The sequence below is a fragment of the Oncorhynchus mykiss genome, chromosome 9, assembly GCF_057628025.1.
Source record: "Oncorhynchus mykiss isolate SJ-2025 chromosome 9, ASM5762802v1, whole genome shotgun sequence".
In the NCBI taxonomy this organism is placed as follows: Eukaryota; Metazoa; Chordata; class Actinopteri; order Salmoniformes; family Salmonidae; genus Oncorhynchus; species Oncorhynchus mykiss.
In genome coordinates this window covers 60,266,363-60,287,231 of record NC_143030.1, presented here as the reverse complement: position 1 = coordinate 60,287,231, position 20,869 = coordinate 60,266,363, and the positions used below count along the sequence as shown (strand labels likewise).

General features: G+C 42.8%; 1 protein-coding gene across 1 annotated transcript; it reads right to left on the bottom strand.

The window, feature by feature from the left end:
* Positions 1 to 888: 888 nt before the first annotated feature.
* On the bottom strand, positions 889 to 16,090 carry LOC110532404 (E3 ubiquitin-protein ligase Itchy). The gene is made up of 24 exons (XM_021616281.3): positions 15,776 to 16,090; positions 10,181 to 10,257; positions 9,728 to 9,869; positions 9,085 to 9,209; positions 7,924 to 8,061; positions 7,731 to 7,776; positions 7,463 to 7,653; positions 6,991 to 7,204; positions 6,590 to 6,685; positions 6,210 to 6,393; positions 5,643 to 5,712; positions 5,479 to 5,563; positions 5,138 to 5,266; positions 4,415 to 4,487; positions 4,155 to 4,226; positions 3,990 to 4,078; positions 3,608 to 3,767; positions 3,357 to 3,490; positions 3,063 to 3,203; positions 2,838 to 2,958; positions 2,626 to 2,730; positions 2,407 to 2,503; positions 2,196 to 2,268; positions 889 to 2,105 (listed from the first exon to the last, which is right to left on the bottom strand). Exons 2-24 carry the CDS (start codon positions 10,248 to 10,250, stop codon positions 2,006 to 2,008), a joined length of 2,655 nt encoding a protein of 884 aa, XP_021471956.1. The 5' UTR covers positions 10,251 to 10,257; positions 15,776 to 16,090; the 3' UTR covers positions 889 to 2,005.
* Between the last annotated feature and the right edge of the window lie 4,779 nt (positions 16,091 to 20,869).

Sequence of the window (20,869 nt, the reverse complement as noted above, 5' to 3'; positions counted from 1 at the left end):
AGTTTCAGGATTAAAAAGACAGAATGGAGCTTAGCACTGGCAAAATCCTAGATTCAGTCTGCTTTCCAAGACACTGGAAGATGAATTCACCTTTCAGCAGGATAACCTAAACACACATGGCCAAATCTACACTTGAGTTTCTTACCAAGAAGACAGAGAATGTTGAGTGGCTGAGTTACAATTGACTTAAATCTACTCGAAAATATATGGCAAGACCTGGAAATGTTTGTATAGCAATGATCAATAACCATTTTGACGGAGCTTGAAGTATGTTGAAAAGAATAATGGGCAAACGCTGCACAATCATGTGTGAAAAGCTCTTAATGTCTTACCCAGAAAGACTCCGCTATAATCACTGCTAAAGGTGCTTCTACAAAGTAATGACTTAGTGGTCTGAATACTTAGGTCATTTTGATTTTTCGGTATTTCATTTTTAATAAATTAGGAAAAATCTATAAAAACATGTTTTTACTTTGTCATGGGGTATTGTATGTAGATGCGTAAGAAAAACATTCGACCCATTTTGAATTCAGGCTGTAACACAAAATGTGGTAAAGTCAAGGGGTATAAATACTTTCTGAAGGCACTGCATCTCATCCATGGGCAGATGTTTTCTTTCACCTGCCGCATGTACAGTAAATCTATCGTGCAGATTCCTGACTTCCTTTGGAGGTAACAATTCTATTTTTGTATATAACATTCTATGAATGAATCTTAAGGCATGCACTCTATGATACACTGCATTTAGCTAAAATGAAAATGAAACTATTCAAAATGGATAGCCATGATTTGAAGCCCTTTCACTCGTTTAACTAGATGGTTTAGATTTCTTCACTGACGTCACTACCACAGTAACGCCACAAAAGGAAAAACACTAAACCCATTGAATTAATTTGATATTTTTTTTTTATATATATATTTTTTTTTTACACAAATTCATAATGTACATAAATCAAAACAGGGGAAAAATCTTTCAAATGGCGTTTCACAACACACCCCTTATTACTAAACACTTTATTTTACAAAATGAAATTAATTTGTTATTAACACAATTTACAACATGGTTTCATATACAGGGAGAGCAGTTTAAGTTGCATTAAGGATACATCTGGAGACAAAAATAGGAGCCAACTTTTTATTTTCAATGCACCATAAATCATTATTTACACATTAACTACCCTAGGATTTCCATTCAAAATCAACCCAGAAAAACAAACTAAATGTATTCTCACCGACGTTCCCATGCCTTTGCCACGGCTAGAAAAACATCTCCCATTAATATAAAATGGATAAATCAGTTTGTTAAAAATCTCTTTTAAAAGCTACCTGTTTAGTCTTCACAGGCACAACCTCAGCACACAACTTGGTTAAATCGCAAATCAGCCAAGACATCAAGGCAATATTCTGGACACAAACATTTCACACTTCCTATTCCCCAGAATACTTAAAGAGATTACATTTTATCATGTCACAATGCCCTATAAAACTAGGGTCATAGTAGAGCCACATCCATGTACCTTTATAAATATAGGGGCCAATATTGTCCCGTGCAATATTTTATTGATTCACAGATAAATGCTAAGGAACCTTGAACAGAAGAACTGTTCTATTTTAAAGCATGTGCAGTGAACCTTCTTGATCTGGCCATTGTCTTATCAGACGTAACAATTTTCCTTAAAGTCAGTGTTGGGATAGTCAGAAATAGTGTTGGGACCGATGCTGCTGATAACCCTGTCCCATATATGATATGATGTTATTGAGGGTGAGTTTCCAGCGTTAATACATGATGGGGGGAGGGGCACACATTCTATGAGACAGGAGCAGTTTACTCTTGTGGATCAATAACCACCTCTAATATGCTTCCAATATTTTAGAGCAAGGTCTCTCCCTTCAACAGCACGCACGCACAAACACGCTTACACAGATGCCAGTCTTCGAGATGCTCCCTGGCTTAAACACTGACAAACGAAGACCACACTCCTGTGTCTATCGATCAGTTGCTAGATCACTCCTGCCCAAAGCCCTCAGTCTCTTCAATCGCAAACATCAATTTCTCCTTCAGCTGCTCATAGCTTTTGTAAGGAGGCAGATCCAATCGATTGAAGCTAGAAAAGGGGGAAAGAGGGGCAGGTTCGTTATCTGTCGAATGAAGCCTTTACTCTGTTTTAACCTTGACTCTTCCATACAGTACTCACCAGGTGTGACTTCTGGGCAGCCAGTTCTCCTTTCCCACCTTCTCAATGCAGAACTTCTGCGGGCCATTGCTCCCTACAAAACCAAATATGGAAGTCACTAACCCATCTACTTACAGGTAAAAAGGGCACAATGTTATGTTTCATTATCTTTTACCTCTACAGATTGCATTTGTCATCCACCCATGAGGGGAAGGAACAGCCTCAAACTTACCCAATAGGTCAGAAAAGCCTCCAACGGGAAGGCGACAGGTGCCTGTGACGAACTGGAGGAGTCTCATCCGCTTCTCGTTGTCCATCTCTTTGATGAGCTGGAAGGAAAGTACAGGAGGGTACAGTATGTCCAGGCATGTTCTTTAGTGCGTGATCTGAATGGAATGATACTGAGGAGATGTGGCATCTGACTGTAGCACAGATGAGGAGTAACACTGACCTGCCAGAACCAGAGGACCTGCTTGCTGCTGCGTGCGTAGTGTCTGTAGATGGTGTTCCTCTGCCAGTCTGTCAGGTCAATCTCCTGCATCCCACACAGCATCACCTGCAGGAAGTGGACATGTCACAATTGGTTCAATAGAACAACTGATCTTTACCAGAGTGAATATTGGGAATCTGGTGTAAATAAGTATGCTAAACTAAGACTCATACCTCCAGTTCTTTGGCGTCAAAGTACTGCAGGTACTGCTGTGGGAGGACCTCGTTGAAACCCTCAAAGAAGGCCTGGGTCTGCTCCTCCACACCTCTGGACAACCTCCACTCTGCTACAAGCCTGGGGGAGAAACACAGACCATCAAGGCACCACACACCAGGACAGTAGTGAAAAGGGGTCAGAGGTACCAAGAGGGGAGAAGGCGGCCATACGCTGAGACAGACCTAATATACTCCCCCTTGTTCTCCTCAGTGACCAGGACCTCGCCACCGTCCGGCTTGAGCTCATGAGTGGTGATTTCACCCAGAATCTCTTTGTCCACAGAGAAGTACATCTCCAGGCCACACTCCTCAATGTCATTCTCCCTAAAGTATACAAAAAGATGACAAAGACGTGTCAGCGACTTAATGAAAGTTGTTGTTTTCTGTGTTAAGAAAAATGGGACCAAAATACTGAACAAACATTAACATCCGTTACAACCAAAGTTAATATCAGTACAGCTTCCGCAGAAGACTCACTTAATCCAGATAAGAGAATTGTAGAATTCTGTGTCAATGGACTCAAGATCTTTCAGTGCCCATGGCTTGTTCAGCATGCGCTTGTAGAACGGCAGCGAGAAGCCTGTGTCAATGAACTTCCCATGGAAAAGAGCCTGGGAAAAGAGATCAGGAGGTTAACATCTAAAAAATATAGAACTGCATCAGATCTTTGCACTTGCAAACATATCACATTGCAGTAAAAGTTGAACTTAATGACTCAAAATAGTTACCATAGCGATGAAGCGTCCAATGAATTTAAAGTATTTAAGGTGGTCAGGGTTTATGTATGAGGCAGGGTTGATCTGCAGGCAGTAGTTGTCCTTTCCAGCATATTCAAATAGGCAGTACATGGGGTTCAGCACCTCGTGAGACAGCAGGAAAAACCACTCCCTACAGAGGAAGAAATTGATAACTCATCACAATACCTCTCTGCAAGCATCCAACGAACACCATACTTTATAACGTGGTCAAATAACTGGTAGACAACCACTTATCTAGGATATGTTACAAGGCAATTCAAAAAGCTGAAACCTTGACCAAAGGCAACTTCATCACTACGACGACATATGATTTATTGGAGTGCAATGACTGTACAAGAGCACAGAGTTTTACCTTGCCACCCCACCATAGTCGAGGCCTTCTTCCCCAGGGAATATGATCCATAGTCTCCTGCGGAGGTCCTGTGCATTGAAGCTCATTATCTACAACGGAAAGAGTCAAATTAATATGGACAACATGTCAGTGTCAGCATGATCATTTGGGAGGATGTTTACTCACTTGTTGGAACGAGTCCTCAAACAGGGTTTTGCGGGTGACAGTGATCTTGATGTGCTGAGGCATTGACAATTGCTGGACAAGAAGAAGAGGAAATCATAAGTGATTTTGAAGCATGTGACTTTTTTCAGAATGGGCCAACAGAAATAACAAGTCATAATTTTCATTTAATTGGGTCACTGTATTGGAATTCATGTGGTTCTGTTGATCATAAAAACAATGACAATGTTTAACCACTCAAACTCAGAAGGCATGACACCTACCTGGCACCAGAATCTGAAGTACTGGACTTTGGCTTTAAAGTCTCGAACGTAAGTAATCTGGGGCCCATTTTCACTGTTTTATAGTAAGCGGGAAGGAACAAGGCACACATTGTCACACATCATGGCCAAAACACAAATCAGCCTTGTTAGATTACCTGGCTTTTACTATAGTTAATGAGAACTACACAATACTGTCAAATCATAGACCCCAGACAGACAATGGTATGTGTTCACTACTCTTCAGAAATAATAAATGGCTAGATAATGACAATTGTTTCAGCCAAAACATGCTACATGTGAGCAGACAAACAGCTAGAGGGGAAATATCAATAACCTCAGTCCTGTGAAAAGGCACCAAACAGGTAATTCCTGTTAGTTGGGGAATAGAGGTAAGCAAAGTCACTGCCTCACAGAGAACAGTCATGTTGACAGTACACCATCATCCTTCAGGTGTGGCTCATTACAATACTAAAAGATAGACAGTACAGTATCGGTTCAGCCCATTTTAGTCATCCTTATTTGACATTTTTAGAACATAAAGGGCTGTTATTAGTAGCAACACTTCCATCACCAGTCTGTTTTAGGTCAAAACTAGTCTCAAACAGAACCGTGTTTGCTACATACAGTCTAGTTTTATTCTAAAATATGGCCTCAAGAAAAATTATTTAGTCAGAGTGGGAGCCCAATGCTTTCATATCAAGTGAATGGAATATTGTGACGTACAGTGAGGATGTTCCAGTGCGAGGGTCGATGTATGTAGTGGCTCTCCTGTTGTGGTCCACAAAGTACGGGATGCCGTCGACAGTGAACCTCATCTCCCAGCCCTCTGGAAGAGGCTTTTCATTCAGCAGCCTGAGAGAGAGTGTGTCTGTCATTACTTGGACCAAGAGTCAGACACAGATCTGCACAATGTCTGAATTAACACTTCAGTTCCAGCACATGGGCATGTGGAGAGTACTAGAACCAGGGGCTGAGCTAATCTTGCCAGGATAGCCCCCACGGAGGTTAAAAGTAGCTGTTAGAATACATATCTGCACTAAGAGTAGCACAGATGAACTTCTCACCCCTGAGTGCGAGGGTCCTCCCACTGTGTAGTCCGTGTGGTGTGTTGGACAAAGTACACTCTCTCGTTGCTGTCAGTTCTTTTCTCTGAGGACGTAAAGCAATTCATGAAAAATTCTAGAAAACATTTAATGAATCTGTGCGATGTGAGGTAGTGAGATATTACCCCATCCATGTGGCAGCGGGCCCAGGGGATCAAACTGCTTATTCTCAGTGGCTGGAACCTGGTCCTGGAGCTTCAGTGCACCAGAGAAAATAAGGAATAATATTTGAACAAAGTTTAAAAAATTCAACTGATCAAGATTGGTTAAATATCACCAACTGAAAGAGGGGAAACTGTTTACAGCACAATATGTAAAGAATTAAGAGAAGCAGACAAACTGATAAGGCTGACAAACACTAATAGATTGTCTGGACACAACAGCAAGGCCCAATTAATTACATTTCATAGTTAGAGCAGTTATAGGAAGATAATATCATGTCTGGCTTGCCAGCTAGCTCATTTGGCTAAATAAAGCCAGGGGTGGGGTAGCATCCTCCTTTAGTTCTTTAGTTCCTAATAAACTTCCTGTAAATTACCCAATCCATTTGATGGCATTATCATTTCACAGAGTGCAAATAGCAGATTTCCCCATTTATTTAAAATCTTCATCTCTTGAGTGTTTCACAACTGTTCAGTACTGTTATTGAAGGAACTGAGCACTTGATTTGACCAGTCAGAGTTCCCACTTACCCCATTCACCCCAAATATGAAGCGCTGGTTGAACTGCTGCATGGCACCCTGTAGCTGGTTGCGTTGGTGCTGCCACTGTTCATAGTTCCGTACCGTCTCCATGGTGGGCCGTTGCCAGGTGGTAGTTCTGGTGATGTGGTCTACAAAGTAGACCCTGCCCATGGGGTCCACTCGCCGCTCCCACCTACACACAGGGCAAAGAGGAACAGGGGAGACCAGTATAAGAGCTTTGGCCATTTAGTATCTTCTAGTAACAAAGACACCATTCTCTGTGTTAGTATAGAGGTAGGAAAAATGCATTTGAATACTGTATGTAGAATGTATATTGTAGTTGGAGTATCAGTTGAGTATGAAGATACAGGATATGTAAGGGGAGTTACCCAGAAGGTAGAGGCTCAGGCCGCTCCCACGTCGTTCTCTTTTCCACATGATCTACAAAATACAGCCTTCCGTTCTGATCCACCCTCTGCTCCCATCTTCACAGCAACACAAAGAAAATGTTTACACTTAAAAAAAACAGTCCACCAGCTAAAAAAGCTAGAATCCAAATCACATCAGGTAGTGTGGAGTTACAGTATAAAAATGATGAGACTAAGTAACCCTGGAGCAATAATAACAGGTAATTGCAGTTGGTAAGCAGTCGCAGCAGACATATTTCAAACAGCTCGCTTGCTCACATCTTCAGTTTAACAGAACATGTCAGATGAACTCCTGAGTTGTATTGACACCACTAACTGAGAGTTACTGCCAGACCGATCAACATGGATGGCTTGACCCTTACCCAGGAAGCAGTGGGCCTGCAGCGACAGTGGGGACTCTGGGGGGGCCTGGAGCAACACTGGCTGCTTGTCTGGCTGCTATTGCTTGGCTCTGGTCGTGTGTAGGGGGTGGGGCATTGGGGTCTGCGGCTGGTACTGCAGGTGCAGGCATACGGACTGGGGTTTCTGAGCTGGGGCCATCGCTTCCTTCAGTTGGTATGGAACTATTAGAGGATGCTGCCGAAAACCAGTGAATGAGAAAAAAGATTGGATGAGTTTGAGAAAACGACACTAAATGGTTGTTTTCTGCCACATTATCTGACAAATGCATACAAAACTAAGCCATCGCAAAACTGGGGCCATCGCTTCCTTCAGTTGGTATGGAACTATTAGAGGATGCTGCCGAGGATGCTGCATAAAGCAAAACACCATGCCATAAAATCCCCAGGAGCATTAGTGTTGGTTTAAGATGGGCTAAGAGGTTGACCCACTCACCTGGAGAGGAGGTTGGTCTGCGTGGGGTGGGTGGTGGGGGTCGGGAGGGCCTGGGGGGCCGTAGAGGATTCCCCTTGGAGCCACCTGCTGACAGAGCGGGAGACCCTGTGCCGTTCACTGCGACCACACGCCCAGTTGGGGAAGCTCTGTGCTCCAAACCATCCACAGAAGGAGAGCCATCTCTACTCCTCCTGCCACAAGGTCAACTATTAACTCTGTTCATAAGCAAGAACATCATTACCACAGTAACCAGGAATAATAGGCTTACCTCACATCATGATCCCCGTTGTGTTGCGATTCCCCATTTGACATACCTGAGATCAGAAACACAAACAGAGTTGTGAACTGAACATACTGACGGGAAGCTGGAGCTTATTTTCTGGGCAGGTTGGGAAAACCATAACTCTCCCATAAATCAATACAGATAACAGTGCGGATAACATTGCACAGAGCAGACGCACTTCGGCTGTTGGCCTCGACAGCAGAGGCAAACATCTCTGGGTCGACCTGCATGCCGTCCAGACAGACAGACAGGTCCCCCACCACATCGGTCTGGTCTTTGTCTGTACTCAGCTGCAGGGTCTGCACCACCTCAGAGACTGAAGGGAAAACACCATGGAACAAAATCATTGGTTATCAGAGATGGGGGAAAGAACCTAGTTACAAATCAGGATATTATTTTTCACAAAATATCGTATTGTCAATAAGCTGAATATTATGTTTGCGCTAGTTGGCTGTATCTGCACCAAAACTATAGTATTTTTCCTTCATAGCTTGTTCTCCATCTTCTTTTTAAATAGGGAGCCAATTTGTTTTCAGGACTTTAATTTCCATAACTGATCAAAACTTATTTTCTCATGTCTCTCTCTCTTGTCCCTCTGCATCAGACATATAGTGAGCAATATGTTTGGAACATCGAGTTGCAATAAAATCACATTATCCAATCGCAATACATATATCAGCACCTAAGTATCACGATAATGTCGTATCGTGAGGTCCCTGGCAATTCCCAGCACTATTGGTTATGTAATAAAAAGCTTCCTTCCACTCAGTTCCTTGTCTGTCAAAAGCCTTTATCAGCACTTTGAGTCATCCTGCCACTTTGCACCAGGATGATAACCTTGAGTTTGAGACACAAGAGGGACATTAACGAACTGCTTGGATAGTATACCGCATAGGCTATGATCAATGATTATCTCGGTTGTCACCTTATGAAATATATCTTCAACAAACTAGTGGGAAAAAAAGTCATGGAGAGATCATTCCCGTAAAAGGAATACAAGGAGAGTCAAACAAATATACAGCCATAAGAAACAGAGTAATTACCCTACTCTAAAACTAAGCTGTCATTGTTTACTGCTTTGTCAAAATAGGAGACTGAACATATCACACCAATCTAGTTTGTCTTAAACTGTATTTGGCAAAATTGGCAGGGGACTGAATGAACTCTTTATGAAGGGGAAGTAATCTCATCTGCCTCTTATCTGTGACATCACACAGTCAAAGCAGAGGGAGGTGCTTGTGGCTGTGTTATGTAAGAGAGAGAGAGCACAGACACAGTACAGGCCCTTATCACACAGCCAAGCAAGGTATGCATAACATGATACAAGGAAGGCACTCACTATTCATGTCGTTGGATTTGAGTGTGTCGCTGACCTCCAGAGTTGCCATGCCTAACAATACGTCCGACTTCAAGGTCTGGTGACTCCATACCCGGAAGATGAGCTTGCTGAAAGGAGTGACAATTCTATTGCCGAGATAAAAGAAAAACATACAATGAAGATTACATTGGTTAATTCACTGGGAATATAGCATACATTTTAGGTGAGAGTTGATCAGACACGAAATAGTCAAAGATAATTATGATCAAATATCTGAAGACAAAACAAACAGCGTTAGCATGGAGGCAAATAGAAGCAAGTGTCCATGCCCACTATTACAGCTGCCTATTTAAACACTAAATATTTGCATGAAAAGACAGTTATGGAAGCGCATCAGCTTACTCAACCATAGTATAACTGCTCTGAATTCTCCACACCAAGACATACTGAAATTGGAGAGGGACTTTAAATTAAGAAGGGACTGCAGAGTAAGACTCCAGAGCTATATAAAGAAGGGATTGATTGTGTGGATGTGTTGGCACTTGGCACTACTAAATCATGAGTGGATCCTCAGTCAACCCTATACACTTGCGAGAGAATTTGTACTCGTTAAATTAATAGGCGGCTGTTCCTTGTGCTCAACAATAACACGATGACAACTTACACAGTGAGCAGCTGCTTCCATTTGGGACTGTGGGTGTTGTTGCATTTTTCGGTCTTTTTGGACTGGCCGTCAACTGCAACTTCAACATATGGACTGGGGCCAAACCAGTTCTTCTTGTTCTCTTTCAGTTTTGCTGATAGCACTGAGGAGATGAAGAGTGTTGTGAATTAGGGCAGAGCTAGAAGGAAAACTGACTGTTGGAAGTTTGACAGCAGCTCAGTTAGTAGTCGCGATGCTTGCAATGCCTGGGTAGTGGGTTCGATTTTGCCACCCATACATAACAATGTATGCACACATGACTAAATTACATATTTTACTATATTATAGGGCACTTCAGGTCAATTCTGTTTTATGAACATCACCCACACCCTGAGAGAGCATTTCCTATGTTTGGTATGGACTAAGCCCTTCAACACTCAAAATAAATGACAAGGATCAGGATTAAGAACCTACCCATAATTTGCAGTTGTGCCTTCATGGGGTAGCCATTCCCAGGGCCTGGTTTAGCAATGCTGGAGGCCATGACATACCTGCAACAAAACACCACACTCAGTCAACCATTCAATGGACCAACGCACATTCCATGCAATGCAAGTTACAGCCTTTCTATCCTCTGTCTCACTGCATTGTGAGAGACGCTTTATGATATTACAGTGAGCTTATCTAAATGTGATGTTATCTGATTGTAATGAAACAAAATATCATGGTCAGCATTCTGTTAGTTACACTATTACCACCCAGCAACTAACACAGACCTCTTTTGAATGGTAATGAAATCTTATTGCTATTAGTTAAAAGGTGTAATACGGTTATGCTTGTACCTACCATTCTCTGACGAGGCTAGACTTCTCTATAAGTACATGGAAGTCGGTGTCAAACTTACCGAGCTCAGATGTATATTTATACGATTCTTAAGAGTCATTTAGGTAATTCCACAGTAACAGAGTGACAGATTCAGATGTGTCACTTTAAAATGCATGTCAAACAAAAACAATTGCAAAGTTAAAGAAACCATACAAATCCATGCACAAGGACTACTTTGAACAGTGCAGATCCAAATGTTCTTAACAGAATGAAGGTTTGTGCTGTTTGTGTCCTCATTCTATTACCCACCTTTGCATCTGCACTGTTCTTGAAGTGAATGTGTTTTTGTAAGAATCTCAGTGGAAATTGTTGAAGCTAGTCCTTATGCATAGTATGGTTTGTATAACTTGGCAATCATTGGTTTGTTTGAAATGTATTTTAAAGTGAAAAAGTCCCAGTGTCAGTCTGTTACTGTGGAATTGCCCATTTACAAATAACTGTTCTCTGGAAAATGCCTCGAGTGTGATACCATCCCACAAGTAACTTTCTAGGGAAAATCAAATTGGTGAAAGTAGCACCAAGAATCATAGCCTAGTCCTCATTCCTGGTTCTCATTGTGCATAATGTACACTAAAGTGCATTCAGACCCCTTGGCTTTTTTCATATTGCTACATTACAGCCTTATTCTTAAAGTGAAAAAACGATTTTATTTCCTCTTCAATCTACACACAATACCCCATAATGACAACACATAAACAGTTGTTTTAAAACATTTTTTGTTGCAGATTAACTAAAAATAAAAAACAGTAATACCTTATTTACATTTGCTATGAGACTCGAAATTGAGCTCAGGCGCATCATGTTTCCATTAAACATCCTTGAGATTTTTCTCAGAGTCCAACTCTGGTAAATTCAATTGATTGGACATTATTTGGAAAGGCACACCTGTCTATATAAAAAGGTCCCACAGTTGACAGGATTGTGTTGAGGCACAGATTTGGGGAAGGGTACCAAAACATTTCTGCAGCATTGATGGTGACCAAGAACACAGTGGCCTCCATCATTCTGAAATGGAAGAGATTTGGAACCACCAAGACTCGTCCTAGACCTGGCTGGTCCGGCCAAACTGAGCAATCGGGGGAGAAGGGCCTTGGTCAGGGAGGTGACCAAGAACTGTCCCTCCTCTGTGGAGATGGGAGAACCTTCCATCTCTGCAACACTCCACCAATCAGGCCTTTAGGGTAGAGTGGCCAGACGGAAGCCACTCCACGGTAAAAGGCACATGACAGCCCCCTTGAAGTTTTTAAAACAAACGAGGAGAAAACAAGTTTCTCTGGTCTGATGAAACCAAGATTGAACTATTTGGCCTGAATGCCAAGCGTCTGGAGGAAACCTGGCTCCATCCCTACGATGAAGCATGGAGGCAGTAGGGATGTTTTCAGTGGCAGGGATTGGGAAACTAGTCACGATTGAGGGAAAGATGAACACTCCAGAGCGCTCAGGACAGTAGACCGGGGCAAAGGTTCCCCTTCCAACAGGACATAGACCCTAAGCACACAGCAAAGACAAGGCAGGAGTGGCTCTGGGACAAGTCTTAATGTCCTTGAGTGCCTGAGCCAGAGCCCAGACTTGAACACGATCCAACATCTTTGGAGAGACCTGAAAATAGCTGTGCGGTGACGCTTCTCATCGAACCTGACAGAGCTTGAGAGGATCTGCAGAGAAGCATTGGAGAAACTCCCCAAATACAGGTGTGCTAATCTTGTAGCGTCATATCCAAAAAGACTCGGGGTGTAATTGCTGCCAAAGGTGCTTTAACAAAGTACTGAGTAAAGGGTCTGAATACTTATGTAAATGTTTTATTTCAACATTTTGAATAAGTCGAGGGGTCTAAATACTTACCAAATGCACAGTACATGACCAAAAGTATGTGGACACCTGCTCGAACATATCATTCCAAAATTATGGCCGATTAGACCTGGCTCACAGTCGGCGTACCAATTCATCCCAACGGTGTTTGATGGGGTTGAGGTCAAAGCTCTGTGCAGGCCATTCCAAGTTCTTCCACACCGATCAACAAACCATTTCTGTATGGAACTTGTGTTGTGTACAGGGGCATTGTCATGCTGAAACAGGAAAGGGACTTCCCCAAACTGTTGCCACAAAGTTGGAAGCACAGAATCGTCTAGAATGTCATTGTATGCTTTAGCGTTAAGATTTCCCTTAATTGGAACTAAGGGGCCTAGGCCGAACCATGAAAAACAGCCCCAGACCATTATTCCTCCTCCCAAACTTTACAGTTGGCACTATGCATTGGGGCAGGTAGGGTTCTCCTGACATCCGCCAAACCCAGATTTGTCCTTCGGACTGCCAGATGGTGAAGCGTGATTCATCACTCCAGAGAACGCATTTCCACTGCTCCAGAGTCCAATGGCGGCAAGCTTTACATCACTCCAGCCGACACTTGGCATTGTGCATGGTGATCTTAGGCTTGTGTGCGGCTGCTCGGCCATGGAAGCCCAATTCATAAAGCTCCTGACAAAACAGTTATTATGCTGATGTAGCTTCCAGGGGCAGTTTGGAACTTGGTAGTGAGTGTTGTAAACGAGGACAGACAATTTTTACGCGCATCAGCACTCGCAGTTACCGTTCTGTGAGCTTCTGTGGCCTAACACTTCGCGGCTGAGCCGATGTTGCCATTGGACGTTTTCACATCACAATAACAGCACTTACAGTTGACCGGGGCAGAAATTTTACAAACCGATGAAAGTTGACAGTGCCACGTTGAAAGTCACTGAGCTCTTCAGTAAGGCCATTCTACTGTTGATGTTTGTCTATGGAGATTGCATGGCTACATGCTCAATTTTATACACCTGTCAGCAACAGGTGCAGCTGAAATAGCAGAATCCACTCATTTGAAGCAGTGTCTACATACACTATATTACACAAAGGTATGTTCCTTGCCTTTCTCCCCTATGCAAATGAGAGGAAAAAGCTCTTGACCAACTAACTTTGGTTGTACCCGGAGTCAATAATTTATTACTGCTGATCCTGGGCATACAGTGAGCGACTGCTTTTCTGACTAGTGAGTCACAAACTCATCAGCTACGACCAGGATCAGACTCACCTTAAGGCAATGATTACATCCCTCAGCTAAATATCAGATAATGCACAAATGAATAAAAAAAGTGGAAACACAGCCAAGGCTATTAGAGTTGATTACAGGTAACATTTGTAATGTTTCAATCTAGTCCTGCTTCAGGGCTAGAAGTAGGCTAGCGGATGGCAGTAGTCAAGTCAATAAACCATGAATCCTAATCAAGTATCAAGTCCCTAGGTTTCAAGTACGAGTCAGTCCTTTATACTCGAGTCACAAGGCCCTTGTCAGTGTTAAAAGCTGCAGTTCAACCATTTTTGTATCTACATTATGTTACATTGTTACACAATGCAAGACTAACTGGATAATACAGCTATGTAACATTTGCTGTTGTAGCTGGTATGTTGAATTATTCAAAAGAGAGATTTTCTAACAACAAAAGTCTTCTAAACTCCCATGGCTAGTTGCAGGGGGAAAGTTAGAAATTAGAAAATGCTCCTTAATTAAATTCAAATCCTTTTTTCTCCATGAAATAATCCAACAAGGTATACACCGCCATCTAGTCTTGTTGGATTACTTCATGCAGCAAAAACATTTAATTTAATAACTGAGCATAAATAAATTCCAACTTTCCCCCTAAAGCTAGCCTTGGGAGTTTAGATACCGGTGACGTCCAAATCGAGAACGAATTAAGTATTGCCAAGGTTAGACGAAAAGATCCTGACTGAAGGCTAAATAGCAGCTTAAGCATCTGTACACGACCTCAGGAAAGCTCTGCCGCTGAGGTTCTTGTTGACAAGGCTAGTAGGCTACTATCTTTCCACATAAACTACTGTTTGGGTTAGGTTATGTCTTTGGGTTTAACTAACGCACTACCAAGTTAATAGTTAACATAAGAACTGACAAAATCAACTATACTGTACACAAATATAATTGTTGGTCCCATGTTTCATGGGCTGAAATAAAATATTTGTTTTAGAGAATTTGGCAGTACGTCCAACTAGCCTCACAACCGCAGACCACTTGTAACCACGCAAGCCCAGGACCTACCGATATGGCTTCTTCACTTGCGGGATCGTCTGAGACCTGCCACACGCCAGCTGATGAAACTGAGAAATATTTCTGTCTGTAATAAATGCCCTTTTGTGGAGGGGGAAAAAAAACTAATTCTGATTGGCTGGGCTTAGATCCCCAGTGGGTGGGCCTATGCCCACCCAGGCCTCACCCCTGCCCAGTCATGTGAAATCCATAGATGAGGTCCTAATGGATGTATTTCAATTGAATGACTTCCTTTTATGAACTGTAACTCAGTAAAATCTTTTAAATTGTTGAATTTATATTGTTGTTCCGTATAATATTACACACAGGCATGTTTAACTTGTTTTTAAAGTATTGGTTAGAGTGCAACATTCCAGGAAGAGCTTTGTTTCTTGAAGAATACAACTTATAAATGCCAAACAACTTCCTTACCAATCATTACCCACAATGCATTGAGAAAGGTTAGCTACATTTACCCAGCCCCACCCCTCAGTTCAAACAAATTGGAGGGGTGGGGTTGTTGAAATTACAGTATGCTTTATGAACACATGTGACTGGATGACAGCAAGAGAACCCCAACGTCATTTTACGCAATAACAATATGTCTGGAGAACATAAACATAGCTAACTTTGATAGCATTTTGTTTGCCATCGCTAGGATTAGATGTTAACCATCAGTCGCATGACATTAGCAAAAGGCAAAGTGTAGGTATCTCCGACATGTTTGACAATGAAGAAGGCTAACGCGTTTAGCCTAGTTAGCTGAGTGGCTAAATTAGATGTAGTCTTAACTCAAAACGAGTGAAATTACAACCTTGAAACTCCGCTATCTGGTAGCTAGCGAAATGTTATTTACGTTCTGCTCCGGGATACAGAGCTTGGATGCAATATTTGTGTTGTTTACGTGTTACATATCAGCTGGCAACTTATGAAGTTATACCATCTATGAATGGGTTACTCACAACTGCTCGTGACAACACAAGAGCACGAAATACAAAAAAATACATTAAATTAAAAGCTGGCAGGTTAGCCTGTGTCGTGGCTGGCTGACCCAGTGTTTAGGCTAAATATTGTGGTTGAGGACCTCCCACCTCGGATGTTATGCTTACCCGAATCCAAGGGCAGAAGAAGTTCAAGACGTGACAGGCAACTTTCCTTAATATCCCGGTCTGTTTTGGTTCTTTTGCGGCTTCACTTCAAGAAATACACTTCCACCATATTCGTAATCGTCTCACGTGACCGAAACAAGGTGGTGCGCACGCATACTTTTTCTGTGGTGTTTATCTGCGGTTGGCATCAAACTTTATGGTTTATTGCCGCCACCTACTGTACTGGAATGTGGGCCAGAGACAGGGAGGTGGTAAATCCGTAGTTCCGGTTCTCTTAAAAATGTTGACACTCTTAATATGTTTTACTCCACATCCTTTCTCCTAAAGGTCTGTTTAGCTAGCACATCTACTTCCTCATTTCCTTTCACCCCCACATGGGCTGGGACCCAAGCAAAAACTTCTGGACACCCATCTGTCTCACCCGTGCATGAATTGGAGTACCGCATTTAGCTATATGAGCTAAGTGTTTGCATACTCATCAGCACAGTACATGAATCAGAGCATATATCTATTATGTTTGTCTTGACTTCCACCACTAACTGCAAGGCCAACAGTACAGCCATCAGTTTTGCAATGCATACAGCCAGGTGGTCTGTAATAAGTTTCCTTACTGCAAAACCATTTCCCTGTACAGCAAAGGCTGACCCAGTGTGACATGTCCATGGATCTTTTGATCCATCTGTATATATGAGCATAAAATCTTGAAATACAGTGCCTTCGGAAAGTATTCAGACCCCTTGACTTTTTCCACATTTATTCTAAAATGGATTCAAATTAATCTACACACAATACCCCATAATGATGACGCAAAAAACAGGTTTTTAGACAATTTTGCAAATGTATAAAAAAATTATAACTGAAATACCTTATTTACTGTACATGTATTCAGACACTTTGCTTTGAGTCCTGAAATTGAGCTACGGTGCATCCTGTTTCCATTGATCATCCTTGAGATGTTTTCTAACTTGATTGGAGTCCACCTGTGGTAAATAAAATTGATTGGACATGATTTGGAAAGGCAAACACCTGTCTATAGAAGGTCCCACGGTTTATGTCAGAGCAAAAACCAAGCCATGAGGTTGAAGGAATTGTCCGTAGAGCTCCGAGACAGAATTGTGTCGAGGCACAGATCTGGGGAAGGGTACCAAAAAATGTCTGCAGCATTGAAGGTCCCCAAGAACACAGTGGCCTCCATTATTCTTAAATGGAAGAAGTTTGGAACCCCCAAGACTTTTCCTAGAGCTGGCCGCCCCAGCCAAACTGAGCAATCAGGGAGAAGGGCCTTGGTCAAGGAAGTGACCAAGAACTTGATGGTCACAGAGCTCTAGAGTTCCTCTGTGGAGATGATCCTCTGTGGAGATGGGAGAACCTTTCAGAAGGACAACCATCTATGCAGCACTCCAACAAATTAGGCCTTCATTGTAGAGTGGCCAGACGGAAGCCATTCCTCAGTAAAAGTCACATGACAGCCTGCTTGGTTTTTGCCAAAAAGGTAGCTAAAGACTCTCAGACCATGACAAACAAGATTCTCTGGTCTGATGAAACCAAGATAGAACTCTTTGGTCTGAATGCCAAGCGTCACGTCTGGAGGAAACCTGGCACCATCCCTATGGTGAATCATGGTGGTGGCAGCATCATGCGACTTGTCCGGATCGAGGCAAAGATGAATGGAGCAAAGTACAGAGAGATCCTTGATGAAAATCTGCTCCAGGTGACTCAGGACCTCAGACTGGGGTGAAGTTTCACCTTACAACAGGACAGCGACCCTAAACACACAGCCAAGACAACGCAGGAGTAGCTTCTCTGAACGTCCTTGATTGACACAGCCATAGAACGAACTTAAACCTGATCGAACATCTCTGGAGACCTGAGACCTAGATGTGCAGAGACGCTCCTCATCCAACCTGACAGAATTGAGAGGATCTGCAGAGAAAAATAGGAGAAACTTCCCAAATCAAAATGTGCTGACTACAACATCACCTTACAGTGAAATGCTTACTTACAAGCCCTAACCAACAAAGCAATTTAAAAACAAATAAAAATAGCTAAAAAAGAATAAGTAATAATAAAAAATTATATACAGGGGGTACCGATACAAAGCCAATGTCCAGGGGCACTTGTTAGTTGAGGTAATTGAGATCAAGTCTGGGTATACATTTGATTAGATGTTCAGGAGTCTTATGGATTGGGGGTAGAAGCTGTTTATGAGCCTCTTGGACCTAGACATGGCACTCCGGTACCTCTTGCCATGCGATAGCAGAGAGAACAGTCTATGACTAGGGTGGCTGGAGTCTTTGACAATTTTTAGGGCCTTCCTCTGATAACGCCTGGTGTGGAGGTCCAGCATGGCAGGAAGCTTGGCCCCAGTGACATACTGGGCCGTAAGCACTACCCTCTGTAGTGCCTTGCGGTCAGAGGCCGAGCAGTTGCCATACCAGGCAGTGATGCAACCAGTCAGAACGTTCTTGATGGTGCAGCTGTAGAACCTTGTGAGGTTCTGAGGACCCAAATCTTTTCAGTCCCGTGAGGGGGAATATATTTTTTGTGCCCTCCTCACGACTTTCTTGGTGTGCTTGGACCATGTTAGTTTGTTGGTGATGTGGACACCAAGGAACTTGAAGCTCTCAACGTGCTCCACTACAGCCCCGTCGATGAGAATGGAGGCGTGCGCAGTCTTCTTTTTCCAATAGTCCAAGATCATCTCCTTTGTCTTGATCACATTGAGGGAGAGGTTGTTGTCCTGGCACCACACGGCCAGGACTCTGACCTCCTCCCTATAGGCTGTCTCCTCGTTGAAAGTCATCAGGCCTTACGTTGTGTCATCGGCAAACTTAATGGTGATGTTGGAGTTGTGCCTTGCCGCACAGTCATTCGTGAACAGGGAGTACAAGAGGGGTTTGAGCACGCACCACTGAGGGGCCCCAATGTTGAGGATAATCGTGGCGGATGTGTTGTTACCTACCCTTACCACCTGGGGCAGCCAGTCAGGAAGGCCAGGATCCAGTTACAGAGGGAGGTGTTTAGTCCCAGGGTCCTTAGCTTATCGATGAGCTTTGAGGGCACTATGGTGCTGAATGCTGAGCTGTAGTCAATTAATAGCATTCTCACATACAGTTGAAGTCAGAAGTTTACACACACCTTATCCAAATACATTCAAACTCAGTTTTCACAATTCCTGACATTTAATACTAGTAAAAATTCCCTGTCTTAGGTCAGTTAGGATCACCCCTTTATTTTAAGAATGTGAAATGTCAGAATAACAGTAGAGCGAACGCTTGCCTTTAAATAGTTTAACTTGGGTCAAACCCTTTTCGGGTAGCCTTCCACAAGCTTCCCACAATAAGTTGGGTGAATTTTGGCCCATTCCTCCTGACAGAGCTGGTGTAACTGAGTCAGATTTGTAGGCCTCCTTGCTTGCACACGCTTTTTCAGTTCTGCCCACATATTTTCTATGGGATTGAGGTCAGGGCTTTGTGATGGTCACTCCAATAGCTTGACTTTGTTGTCCTTAATATATTTTTCCACAACTTTGGAAGTATGCTTGGGGTCATTGTCCATTTGGAAGACCCATATGCGACCAAGCTTTAACTTCCTGACTGATGTCTTGAGATGTTGCTTCAATATATCCACATAATTTCCCACCCTCATAAAGCCATCTATTTAGTGAAGTGCACCAGTCCCTCCAGCAGCAAAGCACCCCCACAACATGATGCTGCCACCCCCGTGTTTCACGGTTGGGATGGTGTTCTTCGGCTTGCAATCCTCCCGCCTTTTCCTCCTAACATAACGATGGTCATTATGGCCAAACAGTTCTGTTTTTGTTTCATCAGACCAGAGGACATTTCTCCAAAAAGTACAATCTTTGTCCCCATGTGCAGTTGCAAACTGTAGTCTGGCTTTTTCATGGCGTTTTTGGAGCAGTGGCTTCTTCCTTGCTGAGCGGACTTTCAGCTTGTGTCGATATAGGACTCGTTTTATTTTGGACATAGATACTTTTGTACCTGTTTCCTCGAGCATCTTCAAAAGGTTCTTTGCTGTTGCTCTGGGATTGATTTGCACTTTTCGCACCAAAGTACGTTCATCTCTAGGAGACAGAACGCGTCTCCTTCCTGAGCGGAATGACGGCTGCGTGGTCCCATGGTGTTTATACTTGCGTACTTTTGTTTGTACAGATGAACATGGTACCTTCAGATGTTTGGAAATTGGTCCCAAGGATGAACCAGACTTGTGGAGGTCTACAATTTTTTTCTGAGGTCTTGGCTGATTTCTTTTGTTTTACCCATGATGTCAAGCAAATATTTTGAAGGTAGGCCTTGAAATACATCCACAGGTACACCTACAATTGACACAAATGATGTCAATTAGCCTATCATAAGCTTCTAAAGCCATGACATCATTTTCTGGAATTTTACAAGCTGTTTAAAAGCACAGTCAACTTAGTGTACATAAACTTCTGACCCACTGGAATTGTGATACAATGAATTATAAGTGAAATAATCTGTCTGTAAACAATTGTTGGAAAAATGACTTGTGTCATGCACAAAGTAGATGTCCTAACCGACATGCCAGAACTATAGTTTGTTAACAAGACATTTGTGGAGTGGTTGAAAAAACGAGTTTTAATGATATCTACCTAAGTGTATGTAAACTTCCGACTTCAACTGTAGGTGTTCCTTTTGTCCAGGTGGGAAAGGGTGTTGTGAAGTGCAATAGAGATTGCATCATCTGTGGATCTGTTAGGGCGGTATGCAAATTGGAGTAGGTCTAGGGTTTCTGGGATAATGGTGTTGATGTGTGCCATGACCAGCCTTTCAAAGCACTTCATGGCTACAGACGTGAGTGCTACGGGTCAGTAGTCATTTAGGCAGGTTACCTTAGTGTTCTTGGGCACAGGGACTATGGTCGTCTGCTTGAAACATGTTGGTATTGCAGATTCAGACAGGCAGAGGTTAAACATTTCAGTGAAGACACTTGCCAGTTGGTCAGCGCATGCTCGGAGTACACGTCATAGTAATCCGTCTGGCCCTGTGGCCTTTGTGAATTTTGACCTGTTTAAAGGTCTTACTCACATTGGCTGCGGAGAGCGTGATCACA